Genomic DNA, 16,305 nt, shown 5'->3' with positions numbered 1-16,305 from the left:
GTCCTTGCTGTTACCTAGCCTGGACTGGCTCGAAGAGCAGGCCATCCATGACCCGATGCATCACTCACTGCTAACTGCCACCCCCTCTCCTTCTGAACCTCGCGTTGATGGACAGCTGCTGAATTTTGAACGCCGGAACTTGGAAAAGGTGGAATCCCACCACTCAATCTTATTTCCTGCTCGACACGAACGAGACGGTATCGTCGGGAAAGTGGCCACGACCCCCGAGATCATCAGACGCCTAAACCCCCCACATGATGCGCGCTCCTTTGTGCGTGTTTTCGAGCTGAATCTTATTCCGCCAAACCACAGACCCCAACGCGCGAGCACACCCTAATCTTCCGGTACCCCGGAGAACAGACCCACGCGCATGCGGTGGCTCTACCTGGATATTAGCATCAGACCCGAGACAAGCAGGATAGGGACGACTCACAAAGGGGAGCTTGGGAATAATGACGGCGACAACAGCAAGAAAGTTGATGGTAAAGTAGGCGAGATCGTAGTGCGTGTAATGTGTGCTCAATAAGAAGAGGACGATGGGTACGCTCAGCAGGAACTTCTTGGCAGGGGTATATTGAGCGCCATCGTCGATTTGCTCCCACATGTTAAGATTGTCGTATGCCCCTCCGTTGAACTCAAAAGGCACTCCGCGAACGTAGTGAAACATTATATACGAGCCAAACATGTACGTGATGTTGGTCAGCGTCCACGATGTCTCCTGGGAGACGCCGGGAATGATGTCGTAAAGAATCTTGAGGCACACAATTATAACGAAGTGTATCGTCCACGCGCCTGCCATAAGGGGGTAGCGGGTGTTAGGTCAACTCTGAACTCGTCGCACTGCAGAGGGAGACAGACACGCGGGGGGGGGCTCGGCCGGGAGCATACGTACCTTTTGCATTGACCCAATTTGCGTTCAGGTTTGGCAGAGCAGACTGGTCGCTGAGCTGCTCAATCGGCTCGGGCGGTTCATGATAGACCTGGAGAATACTACTAGATCTCCTCCTCCGGCTGCTCTTGTCCGCCATGGCGGCGCTGCTGTGCATAGCCCCACCACGACGCGGAGGGTAGGTGCCCGCAGCGTCGTAGAAGGCGGTACGAGAGAGTAGAATAGGTGAAGACAGTTTGGCGGTGTTTGTGTCGCCGCGAGGTGCGACGCTCGAAGGGAACCGAGAACGGAAAGTTCGACGCGTGAAGCCGGGTTAGGCGACGGAGTACCTGCGGTTCGAGGGAAAAAGGTGACGGGGCCGAGGTCATCCGATGGCGGACGAGACCACTGAGTTTCTGTTGCTGGAGGTATGATGTCACAACTGTGGTGTCCCAAGAGCCAAAGGATACCACGGTCTAAGTCATTCGAGATGGCCGGTTCGATGGCCTCCAGGGCTGTGAAACGGCGGGAAGAGGAAGCGGCACAAACGGATGAGCCGCGGGCAGTAGCGGGAGTAGAAGATGTCGGCTCGGTGCGGTGCTGGGCCGGCGACGGGCGGTGGTGCAGCAGCTCGTGTGTGGCCCCCGGAAGAAAGAGTGCGGTGGAAAGATGTCGTTGACTCGGTGTCTTATTGGACAATCCCCTGGCCCCTCTGGCAGGCCGCGTCAGATGGAGAATGAGTCGGGTCAGATGGAGGATGCCTTAGTTAAGCGGGGTGCCGAAACTTGAATGAAGGTCGGAGAAAAACGGCTGTATAGAGATGCAGCAATGTCCTATAGCTCTTGTGAATTCCAGAAGGTTAACATTAGTAGATAGGGAATGAGCGTTGAAAGTCGCCTTGTTGAGCACAGATGGCAATGTGGCCTCAAAAGCCCGGGGAGACGGGCGGAGATGAGGTTCCTAGTACCTCGACCCCTGATACTTGCCGGAGATTGGGGAGAAGTGGAGCAGTCAAACGACTTGTCGCACTAACATTTCATTTCGGCAGCGTTAGGCGCCTAGGTTTCGTATTCGAGAGTCGGTGGAAATCCAACGCTTCGTACGTTACCGTCACTGTGGTTTTGGGATTTTCGGTGGGGTGATGGGCGAGACACAGAGCAAGGAATTTTACAGAGTAGGTAGCTTGGCCAGAGTAACTTAACGTTACCCTAACAAATCCGCCAGCTCGTGACATCGAGACGGTGAATTCATAACTGCGTCGAAGGTTACATACAGTAGTTGTGTTCGTAATTACCAGGGCAAAACTTTCACAAATCATAAGATCTGGTACATACTTGTGCTTGTATTGTACTGTACTTTACATACATACATATGAAAATCCAGAGGATATTCTTCCCAATCGAAAACCCAGCAACCTAAAGAGAGCACTGCTCAAAAGCGAGAAGAGGAACATAAAGATAAGAAAGATTATCCCAGGTATGCCAAAGTCGGTTGCTTCAAAATCTTGGAGGAACCGCTCGTTGTTTCCCTTTTTGTTCGTCATTTAAACGCATTCGGTGGCGTTCAATAACCCATGGTCTTTTGCGATTGATACCAAGAAGAGAAAAACTCATCGTTTTGTTTCTAGGTTTGCAACCTACAGCATTTTACCGTGGTAATACCGGGAGGCTGCAGTCCTGCACAAATCTGAAGGCACAAATAGTGCCTCAGGTCCCAGAAGAACACTCAGGGAGGCAACTCAACAACCCTTCCAAGACCATCCATGGACACCTCCGTGGCCTCGCCGGGTCATGGTGAGATTTCGTCAAAATCTGCGTCAAACCGGAAGCGCTCCTCGCCCGGCGCAAGCAGTAGCCACTCTGGGGAACCGAACGGCGGGATGGAGTCGCGGAAGGATGGCTCGCTGTCCCCACGGAAGAGGGTCAAGGTAGACGACGATGTCGCCAACCGGGCACGTGAGCTGAAAGCAGGCACGATAGAGGTGCTGCAGTCTGCTGGCCAAGAGCCACTGCAGACTAGTGAAAGCGCTGTCGAGGCGCCCCCAAAGGCGCGCAGTGGATGGAACCACGGAGTCAGTAACGGCCTGCGGACCTCCTTCGCCGGAGCCGCCAAGGACAGATTTGCCAGGTCATCGTTGGCGCGAGCACCGGAATCCCCAGCATCGTTCGATGCCGGTTCCGTCTCTGACAGCAGGGTGACGGGCGACGGTGAGGATGTGATATCTCCGGCCCAAGACGGGCAGTCAGAGAGTGAGCGTGTTGCAGAGGAACCGGCTCGCAACGGTGCACAGCCAGCTAGCGTCAAGACGACTTCGCAGAAAGCACAGGAACCAAGCGATTGGGTCATGCCACCACCAGCGTCTCCTGCCTGGCACTCTCAGGTCAAAGGAAAACACCAGAGCGTCTGGGAACAGAAGTTTGTGGATTGGTGCAAGACATTGCTACAACTGAATTGGAAGAAGATCAGAGTCGATACCGCTCGGGGACGGAACCGAGTCTTTGAGACCTATTCGAAATGGATCGGTACGGTTGATGGTCTATCTAAAAACAAAGCGGCAGTTGCCAGGCGCGCAGCTGTTGACTATTCGCAGACTGCCCAGTTTGTGGCGGATCTCGCTGATATTCCCCCTCCAAGCGAGCCGCAGCCAATGGATCCGCTACCCTCGGTGGCAGAGGACAAGGTACTGTCTGCGGCGGCCATCAAAGCCAGCGAGATCCCTCGTGCGAGCATTGTCGGGCCAGACGGACTTGATAGCGGATATCGTGCGAGGTACTTCCCTGGCATTGGTCCAGACGAGACCTTTTGCCTGATGTGCGCTACTCGCGGTCACGACTCGGCCGAGTGTCCAGAAATGGCTTGCCGCTTCTGCCCTGACGCGGGTAAACACCCGTCGTTCAGCTGCCCGACACGCCTACGCTGCATAAAGTGTAGGCAGCTTGGCCACACAAAGAAGGACTGCCAGGAGAAGCTGGCCCTGGCCCCAGAGGAAATGGAGTGTGCATTCTGTCAATCTCCCGATCACTTGGAGGCGTCCTGTTCTGTGCTGTGGAGGAGTTTCTCCTTCAACCCCGACACTGTCCGCAGAGTTCGCTCCCTACCGATATTCTGCTACTGCTGTGGTCGCCAAGGCCACTACGGTCCCGTCTGCGGGTTGAATCCCCAGAGGGCGGACAAAAGCCAGTGGGAGACATGGAGCCAGCTGAACTGCGATCGGTACATAGATCCAGCTTCAACCGAAGTGGCCATTGCTTTCTCAGGGTCTGGTGTCAACAGTGCATCGTCGTACGACAGGCCAGATCTCGGCAAGAGCATTGTTCCCAGAAGACATATCATATTTGAAGAGGCGGAGGATGAGGAGAATGAGGGCTTCATACGTCCGCCAGTGCAGAAAGCCGGGCGGACTGGGCATATCGTCTTTTCTAACAATAGCAGGTCTAACAACCCGGGAGAGACGCGGTCAAGCAAGCAATCCACTGCGAGTTACGCGAGGGGGGGCTATTCGCGTGCAGAGCCACCGCTGCCACCAGGGCCTCCTCCTCCGCTGCCGCCACAGGGCTACCGGGAGGACAGTCGGCCAAATGGAGGTCAGCGCGCACGAAAAGGGAAGAGAGAAAGGAATCGGAGCAACTATTGAGCAGAGGAGTCGTCTGATACACTGAGAGTCGTTGTTTACTTTTCATGTTGGGCGAACACCCAGGAAATGTAGTTATATTCCCCGAGCAAAGATCGAGAGGGGTGCATCAGGGGCCATAAAACTGCCGAGTCCAACCAGAAGCGATGTCACTCTTCATAGCATCCAGAACGTTTCGCCGAGCATGTTGCCGGGCCAGTCGATTGGCGGTGAGAGTATTGGAACGATGGTGGATACTGGACAACCTTGATTTAATCGCGCACGCAAAGAGTAGGAGGCAGAGTCCACAACTTGGAAGAGGTGGGGCGGCAAAGGAAAGGCGGAGAGGGCGTAGGACAAGCGCATTCGAGTCGCGCAGACTCGACGAATCGACGCGTCGAACCCTCACGAATCTGGCTGAGCCCAACTCCTCGAGCCGATCCTCCCTTTCCCCGCTTCATTCTAGCGGACCGTGACTCCTCGAGTGTTCTCAGCGGGCAACATGGCGAGACTAACAATCGAGATCGGCTATTGTTAGGTCACGAAAGGTCCAAATTTTGTCGCATCCCAAGTCTATCAGCATTGTCGGCCTCTCTTTTGCTCAAATGGACGGGGAGGCGCTTAAGGTATTTATCTGGTGGCCCCGAAGGATCGGCAGCGCGCCAGTTTCGCGTGGGAAACGCGTGTGTTTCGTGAGACGTGGCTACCCAAGAGCCGACGAACAGGGTTTCTCGCCTTTTCTCGCGCTGATGATTGGATCGGCGGTGTGCATGGGTTGCATCGTTCGCTCGCTCCCCTGCCCTCTCCTTTTTCTGCACTATCGATAGCGCTTCTTCAGGGGGGCTTGCCGCACTTCCCCGCAACCCCCCTCCCGCAGATGTTTCCTGTTTCATGGCCTCCCAGTGGCTGGGAGCGGACGACCATGAGACGGCTGCAGAAGGCCGCATTGGTGCCATGCAGGTCGCTGGGCAGAACTGGGCTCCCGGGCCATTCAAGTGGTCCGGCGCGGTCCACCGCGTCGGGCGCGCTCATGGATGCCGTTCTGTTCGACGGCGAATCCCGGTCTGCGTCTGCGTGCCGAAGCTGCAGGACCGTAGTGCGGTGAGTCACCCACCACCACTCGATCTCTGGATTCAACGGTCCGGGGCGGTGATGGACAGAAGCCGTCAACCCACTTGGGCAGAGGGAAGATGTGGAGGCTAGCGCACTGGAAGTGGAAGGACACAAGTCCTACCGTTGTCTTCTCATCAGCCGGCTTCTTCGATATGCTATGTGATTCCGGTGATTGAGCCGTTTCCCCACCCCCTTATCCCACCAGCTCCTCCTCATAGTCACCGACGTTCCCAGCATCGCCCTCCGCTCTCCGTGAACTTGAGTCGAACTCTCCTGATCCATCTCCACTCAGTCCTTTGTTTTGTTAGCAAAATCTGTTGAATTTCTACCTGTCTAAACTTGCTGCTTCATCAACACCGATCGTTTGAATTTGAGTACTACTACACGGCGACTGGTTGGCGCTGTTTATATCTACCTTCAACACATACATTGTAAAGCCAGATCGCCCTCACGACATGCAAGCGCTATGGCGACGAGCCCGCAAGCATTCTACTGCCTGTGGCGGGACGAGGCCGTCCGCGAGAAGCTCTTTGAGCTTTTATCCAAGCAGGACATCTGCGCTCTCAGACTTGCAAACTCGGCATGCTGCAACCTGGTCACCAAGAGGCTATTCCTCCGAACCAACGTGACCTTCACAGCAAACAGCTTTACCAAGGAGAGCAGAATCGAATCTCTCTCGAGAGTTGGTCATCACATTGAGCATCTTACATTCTACTTTCCCCATTCCAACGCCACCTTTCTACCTCCTTTGATCCATCCTCAAACCGGGGAGGAGATCATGTTCCTGTATAGCCCGCCCACATCAACAGCAGCGGGCCTTAGCAGACCAAAGTACGGCAACTCGGAGCTCGGAGAGATCTTGACGCAGCAATACTCGCCCTTGTTCCATGCGGCCACTCATGTGTCGTCCTTTATCAGCGCCATGCAGCAGCTGCCCAACCTGAGGCACCTCACCATCAAGACGCCCGGCCAGGATCCAAGGGAACGGTACCGCCGCGACATCGTCGACTATGCCCTGATCAGTCTGCGCATCGCCGTTGAGCGCGCGCCACTTTTCAAGCTGTCCAAGCTCTCCCTGTCCGGCGTCCATCCGTCGGCATTCAACTACCTCCGCCACGTGCCTGGGTTCGGCGCATCACCGTCCGCGGCTCTACGATGGCGACAAATCCGGAAGCTGTACATCTCGGTCGAGTCCTGGGATTTTTACGGCCCATCGCCGGGACTGGATCACCTCAAAATCATCGAAGATTACATCCGCGCCTTTGCGCCGCGGCTCGACAAGTTTGCCTTCACCTGGCTCGGCCGGCGGGGGCCGTGCCCGATTTCCCTCTCGGGCGACCCCCTCTTCGCGCCCCCGCGCAGTGCCAAGAAGCTCTTCAACGAGGTCACCAGCCCCATGTCCCCCTTACCACCGCGGCCGTCGCGCAGGCCGCTGTTCATGCCCCGCGTCCGGACCATGGCGGTGCGCAACGCAACCATGAACGTTGAGCAGCTGCGCGGCCTCATCACCAACCACAAGGGCACGGTCCGCGAATTTGACTTTGAGAACGTGGCGCTCATCAAGGGCGGCAGCTGGGACGAGGCGCTCGCGCCGCTGACGGATGGCAGCAGCAGCGATGCTGATGCCTGGTCGCGCCGGTCAATGGCCGTCAGTAGCGACAACAGCAGGCCGGGGACGGCAACTTCGGGATCCGGGTCGGCAGTGGCGAGTTCGGTCGAGGATCAGCAGCTCCCGCCGTCGTCGGCTGCGGCGGAGGCGGCGAGCAGGGAGCTGTTTGAGGTTGACCTTGAGGGTATGGTGTTTGGCGGTGTGAATGATGTTGATGCGTTCGAGGCTGGTGTAGAGGAGTGGGCGCGCGGGGTTACTGCCGCGGCACAGAACAGTTCCGCTGCGGCCGCCGGGTCACGTCCTAGTACGGCCAGGTCAAAGGCGGAAGAAGAAGGGGAAGGGGAAGACGATGGGGGCTTGGCATCTGATATCGAGGCCGCGAAACAAGCCAGCCAAGGGTTCACCACCAAGCTGAAGAAGCGCCGCATCCGAAGGAGGTCTCCTCGGCATCCTGACGAATATGTCGCCGAAGAAGAACACCAAGCTGTTTGTAGCCCTGAGAGTCAGAAGAGCGAGCGCTATGGCGGCGACGACCAGCATAGCCATAGCCATAGCCATCGCCATCACGGCCGGATCCGCCACAAACACTCGCGCAGCAGCGACGACTCGAGCGAGAGGCATTCCTCCCATTCCCACCGGCGCCGCCGGCACCACCGCCGGCACCACTCGGAAGAGCCTGCTATTCCCGAACGAGTCGGCACAGACAACAACAACAACAACAACAACGCTTCGTCCTACCGCCCCGAAACGCCGCGCCCAACTCCAAAAGAGCCCGAGATGGAGATCAGCGTGCCCATCCTGAACCCCGACCCGCTGCCCGTAATGCTCCAGCCGACCGTGTACGACCCGTCGGCCAAGTACCGCGTGCCACTCACCCGAATGGGCAGCAATGCAAGCACAAGCACCACTGACAACAACAAGGGCGGATCACCTGCCAGCATAAAGAGCATCCCGGCCGACGACTACTTCCACTTCCACCAACCCCACCCCCACGACGCGGCAGACGACGGCCTGCTCTCCTCAGCACAACGCTCCATCGAAGCCGACCTTCTCGCCGAAGCCGAAGAAGCCGCCGCACGCTCATCCGCGCTGAAACGCGCCCGCGAGGCCGTCATGACCAAACTCACGCGCGAGTTTTCGAAACGCAGCAACGGCAACGGGGGCAACGGCAGGCGGTTGAAAAAGGAGAACTCTAACAAGACCGATTCGGCGGCTGCCGCTGCCGCCAGCGTATCGGCGCTGCATCATTATCATCATCAGCTTGGCATGAGCCTGCCGCACAGCACCTCGCACAACTTGAGCTGTGCGTCGAGTAGTAATATGTCCGCAAGACTTAGGGAGGGGTTGTTTGGACGGAGCCTGGCGAATGTGGCGGCGCTGGCGGCGGCGAGCAGTGCTGCTGAGAATACCGGTAGGGGTATGGATAGCCAGACGGCGCTGGTGCCGTTGATTTTTAGCCGGTCGTGATTTACTATCGTGTTGCAACTACACGGCGCGGTACGGAGTACTAGATGGGGGGATGGGAGGGTGGCTGATTACCTACACTACACTACGGATTACCTACGGTTACGGATTACGGATGGGATGGGATGCCGGACGGGCGGTGCATGGTTGGATGGATGGTGTGTCTGGGTGGGTGGCGTCTGGATTGCTTCAAGTTGTGGATGGATGGATGGCCGCGAGGCCTTGGGGGGTACGGACTACGGAGTTGATGGGCATCTTGGCTGCTTGGGAGGGCATTTTGGGGTTGAAAGGTCAATCTACCTACTTATGGGACGGTAGGGTATGGCACGGCACCTACACGTTACCTATCAAACACTTGGGATGGCATGGGATGGGATAACATGAGATGGATGGAAAAAGATACCATGGGATATTGGGATGCAGATGGATGGATGACTATGAGATGGAAAAGATACCATGGGATATGGGACGACCGACCGGTTACGACTTCTAATGACCTCTTTTCCTTTGTGGTAAATTATGATTCAAATAACGATACGATACTTTGTATGTTGACATGATTGAATTGAATACCTATCATGGCGAATGACACTGAACTGCTTAGGGGTTGCACCCCATTTCTACTTCGTACAGACCGCAGTGATACCCGTAGGGATACACACGGCTTAGCAATTTCCCAACCGCAAACTTTTAGTTGACCACCTCAGCTCAGTGGCTGCTCACCTGAGCCATTTCGTTGTCAGGAAGCCGCGAAGTTGACCAGCGGCTTCAGAGGCAGGTGGACCGCTTGCAACTGCCTCGATCTGGCTTGAGCTTCGTAGCAGCTAGCTGCCTCTCCTACCAAACGAATGAGAATTTTCAAGCCGCCGGCCTTTTCCAACCGCTTACTGAAGAAAACCGTCGAGAAACTTACGATAGCCGCTTGCCCCGTCAACCGCAAACTTTTGGTTATGGAGATGGGGTGGGTGGTGCTGCTAAGTGAGCTCGGGTGAGCTGAAAGGCTTCGTTGTGGTGAAGGCGTCTCAAGCAATTTGTATGGGGAAGCGATTGTATGGGGGAATTTCAGAAACGCGATGCCGAGCTGAAGAATGCCACAATTTGGTGGCTGTGGTCTGGATTGCCATGGAACGGGCGGCGACAGGGATCAGGAATTGAAGTCTGTGCAAGCGAAACAGCCTGGGATTGGACAGTCCGGGGATCGGTTACACTGCATCGCGATGATCTTGACTGTTCTAAACTTCTCTCTTTTGTAAGCGGCCAATTCAGTGCACAATGGTACAAATTACCTTTGTAACGCATCTTTTTTCTGCTCGGTCAAAGAGCTGGCCTTTCCCCGAGTGTTGGAAACGAATCAGGCACTTGGATTTGCCTGGCCGCACCGAGCACACAGCGTCCACTAAGGTGACGAGGTGACACTTTACCAAGAAGTCTGCCGGTGCATTTCTTCCGCAAACCCACTAGAAAAGTGAAAAGACCCCACTGAAAACCCACTAACCCTCGAACCCATCTCTTGGCCAGAAGCCTGGATTTGTGTCGATCCGGCCCTGTTCCGTCTCCATAACCAGTGGGAGACGCTCATTACTGGAGTGCACACTTGTTACAGCTTCGCGAACGGAGTGGGGGAGGTACGTCTTCTAGAATGCGATCGCAGATTTGCATCCGGGCCAATCTTGCGCATCTACAAAAAGCATCCGGCATTGGCAGGGGCTGTCTGACTGACATTGATTCCCGGCCATAACGACTCCCGCAGTCCTCGTCCCGTGTACATACCTTAGCTTACTAGGCCGAGACTGTAAAACATTACCTAGAATCCTCAACAAACAAACCCGTCTGTCGCCGACAACCGATCAAGGTCCCGAGCCCTGCAGAAACGGATTCGGATCGTTCTTGTTCGGTTCGGATGGCTCGGGGGGCCAGTCAATTCGGAGCGATAGCGAGATTACGGCCAACGACGCGGTTCCCGGCTCTGCCTTCCCCGGGCTTGCTCTCGACGCCGACGCCTTTCGATTGCTGATACTCGAATCGAGAGATTTTCACGCTTCTTTCTCAAAAGAATATGCTTCGAGCGCGGCATTCCCGCTCCCCAGACTGTGCATCGTAGTCTGCTGAAGATGAGGGTTGGGATTCGGGAGCAGCTCGCAGCCCTCGTCGTCTTTGCCATCCTCGTCGCGCTCGCAGTCGTCTCCATCCCCGTATGGCTCTATGTCAATGACTTTGTGGTTGGCGTCGAGTCGGGCGGTCTGTCCTTGACTGCCTCACTCAAGGCCGCACGCATCTCGTCAGAACTCGACCTGATCCAAACAATCTGCACGACTCTTTCGAGCCGCTTGTTGCTGCAGAACGCCTTTCGGGATTTCTATAATGCTAGCATTCACAATGAGAGTACCGACAGCCTTTGGACCCAAGCCCGAGAAGACATCGCCAGCGCTTTCAGCCGCGCCGGTAACGCCGGTCTGCTTCAGGCTCGTCTGTACTCGCGCAATTCGACCGGCGACCCCAAGGGAATTCTCAGCCTGACCGGCAATCTCAACGAGTCCGGCTCAGTCCTGTTGCCCTATAAGACACCCGATGGCGACCCAGTTTATTTGGGCGATCCCGAGTATGGCTACCCGCCGTCGCTGTATCCCAACATCACCTACGTCAACTTGAACCGCCCGAACGATTACATGCCCAACACACCGGCCTATTCGGCCACTGTTTTCCCCGGAGTGTCCCTGGGCAACGGGAGCAACGGAAACGGCATCCTGCTTGGCCCGTTGGTCGTCAACTCGACGTTCGCCCTGATTTCCGTCACCATCCCCGTCCGCATGAATGGAAACACCGGCTTTATCCTCGGATACATGACCCTCGTTGCTACTTCCAAATCCTTGATTGAGGTACAGCTTTCCGACGAAGGCCTCGGCCGTACCGGCATCGTACTCTTTGTCGGTCCGACAAATCCTTGGAATCATTTCAGCGCCGGTATGACCGTGAGCAACGCAACCTGGACCCCGCCGAGAGACAAATTTGAGCTAGAGACGGTGCGGTTCCTCCTCCCACCTGAACCCTTGAACGGTCAGCCAGACCGGCACGATCAGCACAGCTTCGCTTCTGGCAAATTCAGCAATCCTTTCCAGCTTCGCCAGTATCCCGCCGTGCTCGATGTCTTGATGAAGCAGAATCCGGTTCCAAACAATGCCACAAGCGACCTGTCGACGACCAATGAACAAGGGTACGCGGTAGCCGTGGGCGTTGCCCGGCCGCAAACATCGCTGGCATCCTGGGCTGTCGTCGTCGAGCAGGATCGGAGTGAGGCATACGAGCCGATTCAGACCCTGCGGAATATTCTCCTTGGCTGCGTCTTCGGCACTCTCGGCTTGGCCTTGGTCTTCGTCCTCCCCTGTGCTCACTTGTCCGTCAAGCCGATCAGGCGTTTGAAAGCGGCCACTGAGAAGTCCATAGCGCCGCCGGGCTATGAGGACGACGAAGACGAGTCGGTGGATGAGGAGAACCCCAGCTCGGGCGGTACTACATCCGGGAGAGGATCCGACCTAGGCGTTATTGGCAGGATCCGTCGCCATATCCGTAGGAGACGGAGGGCGAAATTGAGGCAAGGGATCGCCACGGACCCAAGCCGTCGGTCGTTCAAAATACCAGCTAGGGTCCAGGACCGCAAGCATTTCGTGACCGACGAGCTGACGGAGCTCACCCAAACTTTCAACGAGATGACGGACGAGCTGCTAAAGCAGTACACCTCGCTAGACGAAAAAGTTGCTGAGCGAACCAGGGAACTCGAGCTCAGCAAGAAAGCTGCCGAGGCCGCAAACGAAAGCAAGACACTGTTCATTGCCAACATCTCTCACGAGCTTAAGACGCCCCTGAATGGAATTATGGGCATGTGTGCGGTGTGCATGGAGGAAGATGATGTCAACAGGATAAAACAGTCGCTGAAGACTGTTTACAGATCGGGCGACCTGTTGCTCCATCTACTCGAGGATCTGCTCAGCTTCTCAAAGAATCAGATTGGGCAGCAAGTCAGGCTTGAGGAGCGAGAATTCCGGCTGGGCGATATACCATCCCAGATATTAGCCATCTTTGACAAGCAGGTCCGCGAAGGCAAGATCGCTTTCGCAGTCGACTTTGTCGGGGCCGAAAACCTAGAGCCCACTCCGACCTCTGAAGGGCGCACCAGCATGGATAAGAGGCTTCCGGCCCTAGGCCCTCTCGGGACTGGTAGGCTCAAAGATATGTGTCTCTGGGGTGACCAGCACCGGATTCTGCAGGTCATCATCAACCTGGTCAGCAACAGCCTGAAGTTTACGCCGGCCGGAGGCAGGGTTGAAGTGAGGATACGCTGTCTCGGCGAGACCGAGTCGTCAAGCGACGAGAGCAGGGCCTCATCCTTTTCCAAGACGGGCTCGGGCCGTCAAGGGCGCCCCCGGCATCGGATCGGGTCGGGATCCGCCAACTCGTTGAGCTCCAAGGGTGGCCATTCACCGTCCTCTCCGCCCAAAGGAGGAACGGCCCTTTCCATCAACCCTATGGACCCAAAGCTTTCTACGCACGCTCACAGCAGGGAGCGGTCCCCTACGCCTCCGCCACCAAATGCAAAGTCTTACCTTTTCGAATTCGAAGTCGAAGATACTGGGCCTGGGATCCCTGAGAATATGCAACAGCAAATCTTTGAGCCGTTTGTCCAGGGCGACCTTGGGCTGAGCAAGAAGTATGGCGGCACCGGTCTTGGCTTAAGTATATGTTCGCAGTTGGCTACTCTCATGGGAGGCAGTATCTCGCTTAAAAGCACCGTGGGCGTTGGCTCGACTTTTACGATGCAGATTCCCCTCAGATATGTGAAGGATCGGTAAGTCTGCCCTTTCTGCGCGCTTTTTTCGTGAACCGGAACGGTGCCTAACAGCTCATGTAGTACCTCAAGCACAGCCTCCAGCAGCATTCACTCGAGGCCTGGGAGCGTAGGCTCGATAGACGGGGAGAACGTACGAAGCTCGAAGATATCGGCAGAGTTCCAGCACCAGCAGTCTTCCTCGGCCATGCTTGATAAGCAGCCGCGGCTAATTGGCCTCAGCCAGCCCTTTTTCGCCACGAATCCCGGGAGCCACAGACCTCGACTGAGCAAGGAAGACCAGATGGCCGCCATCGGCCGAGCCATGGCAAACAAGTCGTGCCAGGGAAAGCTGCGGGTCCTGGTGGCCGAGGACAACCCAACCAACATTGAGGTTGTCAGCCGATTGCTGAAACTGGAGGACATTTACGACGTCACCATTGCCAAGGACGGCCAAGAAGCGTACGAACTGGTCAAGGCGGCCATGGAGAACAATCAGTTCTTTGACGTGATTTTCATGGACATACAAATGCCGAATCTGGACGGTCTTCAGTCGACGCGCCTGATCCGGAAGCTGGGTTACTCGGCTCCCATTGTCGCGCTGACGGCCTTTTCCGAGGAAAGCAACGTCAAGGAGTGCATAGAGTCCGGCATGGACGAGTTCCTGAGCAAACCGATCCGCCGACCGGCGCTGAAACAGGTTTTGAGGAAGTTCTCGACCATTGAGGAAGAACCAGAGACGACAAGTAAAAAGACGACACCGGATAAGACACCGCCAGGGCAGACGCCCGAGAGAGAAGCAAAGGATCCCATGGAAGATGGGACAGCCACAGCAGGCGGCGGCGTGGTTAACGGCGCTCCCCTCTCACCTATTTACTCGGAAAAAATGGTGGAATCACCACCGCTGACGCAGACACCTTCTCCGCTCACGCTCACTGACGGCACGACATGAAGCCGAGTTTTTCCTTACCGTACTTACCGTACCTACCTACTTGACGGGCCGCCGCTTGGGGTTTTTGATACTTCCAGCTGCTTTCGACTGTTCATATTACCTTTATAATTGCGGCTTTGGGGCTTGATCTTGATCTGGATAGCGCGACCAGCGAAGTTGCTTAGCTTATACAACAACACTAGCATGGCATGGGGGGCGTTCTTTTCGGCGGTCGCGGTCGAGCGCTGTGCTTTTCTAGTACCAAAGTGTTTGTTTATATTCCTGCGCCGGGGCAGGCGCAGGGGAACAAGGGCGTTAAAAACGGGGTTGGATTTGGACTTGAATTTTTCGGGATTGAGTTGTCTTTTACACCAGTATAGGGCACGGCACCTTTTTGGGGTATAGCAGTGGTTGCCAATCTTGGTATTGGATGTGCATGCATCTGTGGTGTAGAAAACAATAATCTAGGTTTCACTGTGTATGTACGTTATACGGGCCATTTGCACAGCAGTGGTCCGGGGAGAAGAAAATGGAGGGATTTTTGTATCTGGTCGGAATTGAACACCCGGGATTATTCAAGGCTCCGTTCCACGTTGACGGTAGTTCCAGGTTACCTCTGTTGCCGAGCTGTGATCCGACTGCGGGACCGGGACCGGATGAGTCCGAGTGGGGATGACATCAAGTCCCGTCACTGCGGATGTGGACGACGCGCAACTTCCAGTGAACCTAGGTAATTCTCACCTTTCCACCATTTCAACTTTACTTTCTCTTGACTTGACTTGATGATTGCCCTGCTTAGATTACATTCGTCTACCTTGTCTGTGCTCTAATGTGAGCTCGAAGCAGTTTCCCTGAGCAATCCGACTGGTCAATCAACTCATCCCCCGTACCGTACCGTACCGTCCCAAGGTCATCTATCCAGCGCACCTATCTATCCCTCCCTCTTCAATCCACCTCAACACCCGAACCAACCCAAACCAATCTCCATCCATTCCCCTTTTTTTCCATTGTTCGAAATGCGCCTCCCCTACGTCCACGTCCCCACCACCTCCCCCTCAGGTTCCTCAACCTCAACCGAAGCCATAATCCAACGCATCCGCGCCCGCCGCGCACCCCGTCCCCTCCAGCCCCTGGACCTGACCCTCCTCCACTCGCCCCCCATCGCAGACGGGTGGAACTCCTTTCTCGCCGCCATCCGCACGCAAACTTCCTTGTCGGCAGACCTCCGTGAGCTGGCCATCTGCCGGGTGGCGGTTGTCAACCGGGCGTGGTATGAGTGGATGCATCATGCGCCGCTGGCGGAGCAGGCTGGGGTTGGGAAGGAGGCGTTGGGGAGGGACGGGGTGGTCAGGAGGGAGGGGGAGTTAAGGCTTGTGCGTGGGGATGGGGAGGGGGGCTATGAAAAGGGGGAGGGTAAGGGCAAGGATGGGGAGGCGGATGGAAAGGGGGTTTTGACTGAGAAACAGTGGGCGGTGGTGTGCTACACGGATGAGATGACGCGGAATGTGCAGGTTAGGGAGGAGACGTTTCAACGGATGAGGGAGTTGTTTAATGAGAGGGAGATTGTGGAGATTACGGCCACGGTGGGTTCTTGTCTTGGGTTCTTACTCTTGCAGAGAGATGAGGTTTGTCTACTGACTGACTGGCCATGATGCAGGTTGCTTGCTACAACTGTGTGAGCCGCTTTCTGGTGGCGTTGGATGGTGAGTCTTGACTCTCTTCACAAGTGTAGTGAAGGGCCTAGCGAAGACTGACGACGGCTGCAGTGGGTGAGCGGAACGCGATGGGGCCAGACGCAGCGCATTAGGGAACTTCCATCTCCGGCCGCAAGAGAGGGCACGATGCCTGGATTGAGGAATAGGGGGGAATAGGTACATCATTACGGGCCCGT

General features: G+C 56.0%; 6 protein-coding genes across 6 annotated transcripts; 4 read left to right on the top strand and 2 right to left on the bottom strand.

Moving 5' to 3' along the window:
* Positions 1 to 333: 333 nt before the first annotated feature.
* N656DRAFT_706825 (Orm1 type endoplasmic reticulum protein) lies at positions 334 to 1,028 on the bottom strand (the record flags this gene model as incomplete). Its single annotated transcript, XM_064811383.1, has 3 exons — positions 334 to 381; positions 434 to 792; positions 893 to 1,028. 3 exons carry the CDS (start codon positions 1,026 to 1,028, stop codon positions 334 to 336), a joined length of 543 nt encoding a protein of 180 aa, XP_064671276.1.
* Positions 1,029 to 2,168: 1,140 nt separating this feature from the next.
* On the bottom strand, positions 2,169 to 2,520 carry N656DRAFT_593689 (uncharacterized protein). Its single transcript, XM_064810221.1, has one exon. It carries the CDS (start codon positions 2,409 to 2,411, stop codon positions 2,226 to 2,228), a length of 186 nt encoding a protein of 61 aa, XP_064671275.1. The 5' UTR covers positions 2,412 to 2,520; the 3' UTR covers positions 2,169 to 2,225.
* N656DRAFT_777688 (uncharacterized protein) lies at positions 2,231 to 4,904 on the top strand. The gene is made up of 2 exons (XM_064814871.1): positions 2,231 to 2,344; positions 2,496 to 4,904. The coding sequence occupies exon 2, from the start codon at positions 2,631 to 2,633 to the stop codon at positions 4,500 to 4,502; it is 1,872 nt and encodes a 623-aa protein (XP_064671274.1). The 5' UTR covers positions 2,231 to 2,344; positions 2,496 to 2,630; the 3' UTR covers positions 4,503 to 4,904.
* Positions 4,905 to 6,057: 1,153 nt separating this feature from the next.
* Positions 6,058 to 8,667, top strand: N656DRAFT_750655 (uncharacterized protein; the record flags this gene model as incomplete). Its single annotated transcript, XM_064812997.1, has 2 exons — positions 6,058 to 8,064; positions 8,146 to 8,667. 2 exons carry the CDS (start codon positions 6,058 to 6,060, stop codon positions 8,665 to 8,667), a joined length of 2,529 nt encoding a protein of 842 aa, XP_064671273.1.
* Positions 8,668 to 10,419: 1,752 nt separating this feature from the next.
* Positions 10,420 to 14,529, top strand: N656DRAFT_594063 (uncharacterized protein). Its single transcript, XM_064810222.1, has 2 exons — positions 10,420 to 13,504; positions 13,568 to 14,529. Exons 1-2 carry the CDS (start codon positions 10,776 to 10,778, stop codon positions 14,433 to 14,435), a joined length of 3,597 nt encoding a protein of 1,198 aa, XP_064671272.1. The 5' UTR covers positions 10,420 to 10,775; the 3' UTR covers positions 14,436 to 14,529.
* A 469-nt stretch (positions 14,530 to 14,998) lies between these two features.
* On the top strand, positions 14,999 to 16,221 carry N656DRAFT_823217 (uncharacterized protein; the record flags this gene model as incomplete). The annotated part of the gene is made up of 4 exons (XM_064818428.1): positions 14,999 to 15,144; positions 15,258 to 15,997; positions 16,072 to 16,117; positions 16,181 to 16,221. The coding sequence occupies exons 1-4, from the start codon at positions 15,087 to 15,089 to the stop codon at positions 16,219 to 16,221; spliced, it is 885 nt and encodes a 294-aa protein (XP_064671271.1). The 5' UTR covers positions 14,999 to 15,086.
* Positions 16,222 to 16,305: the final 84 nt, after the last annotated feature.

Source organism: Canariomyces notabilis (genome assembly GCF_033297395.1).
Source record: "Canariomyces notabilis strain CBS 508.74 unplaced genomic scaffold N656scaffold_7, whole genome shotgun sequence".
NCBI lineage: Eukaryota > Fungi > Ascomycota > Sordariomycetes > Sordariales > Chaetomiaceae > Canariomyces > Canariomyces notabilis.
This window is presented reverse-complemented; position numbering and strand designations above follow the sequence as displayed.

Bases quoted from the DNA above. Each gene is read 5' to 3' on its own strand.
- N656DRAFT_593689 (XM_064810221.1), bottom strand. From the start codon at position 2,411: ATGACGAACAAAAAGGGAAACAACGAGCGGTTCCTCCAAGATTTTGAA.
- N656DRAFT_777688 (XM_064814871.1), top strand. From the start codon at position 2,631: ATGGACACCTCCGTGGCCTCGCCGGGTCATGGTGAGATTTCGTCAAAA.
- N656DRAFT_594063 (XM_064810222.1), top strand. From the start codon at position 10,776: ATGAGGGTTGGGATTCGGGAGCAGCTCGCAGCCCTCGTCGTCTTTGCC. The intron at 13,505-13,567 runs GTAAGTCTGCCC...CAGCTCATGTAG, and splicing joins CTCAGATATGTGAAGGATCG to TACCTCAAGCACAGCCTCCA.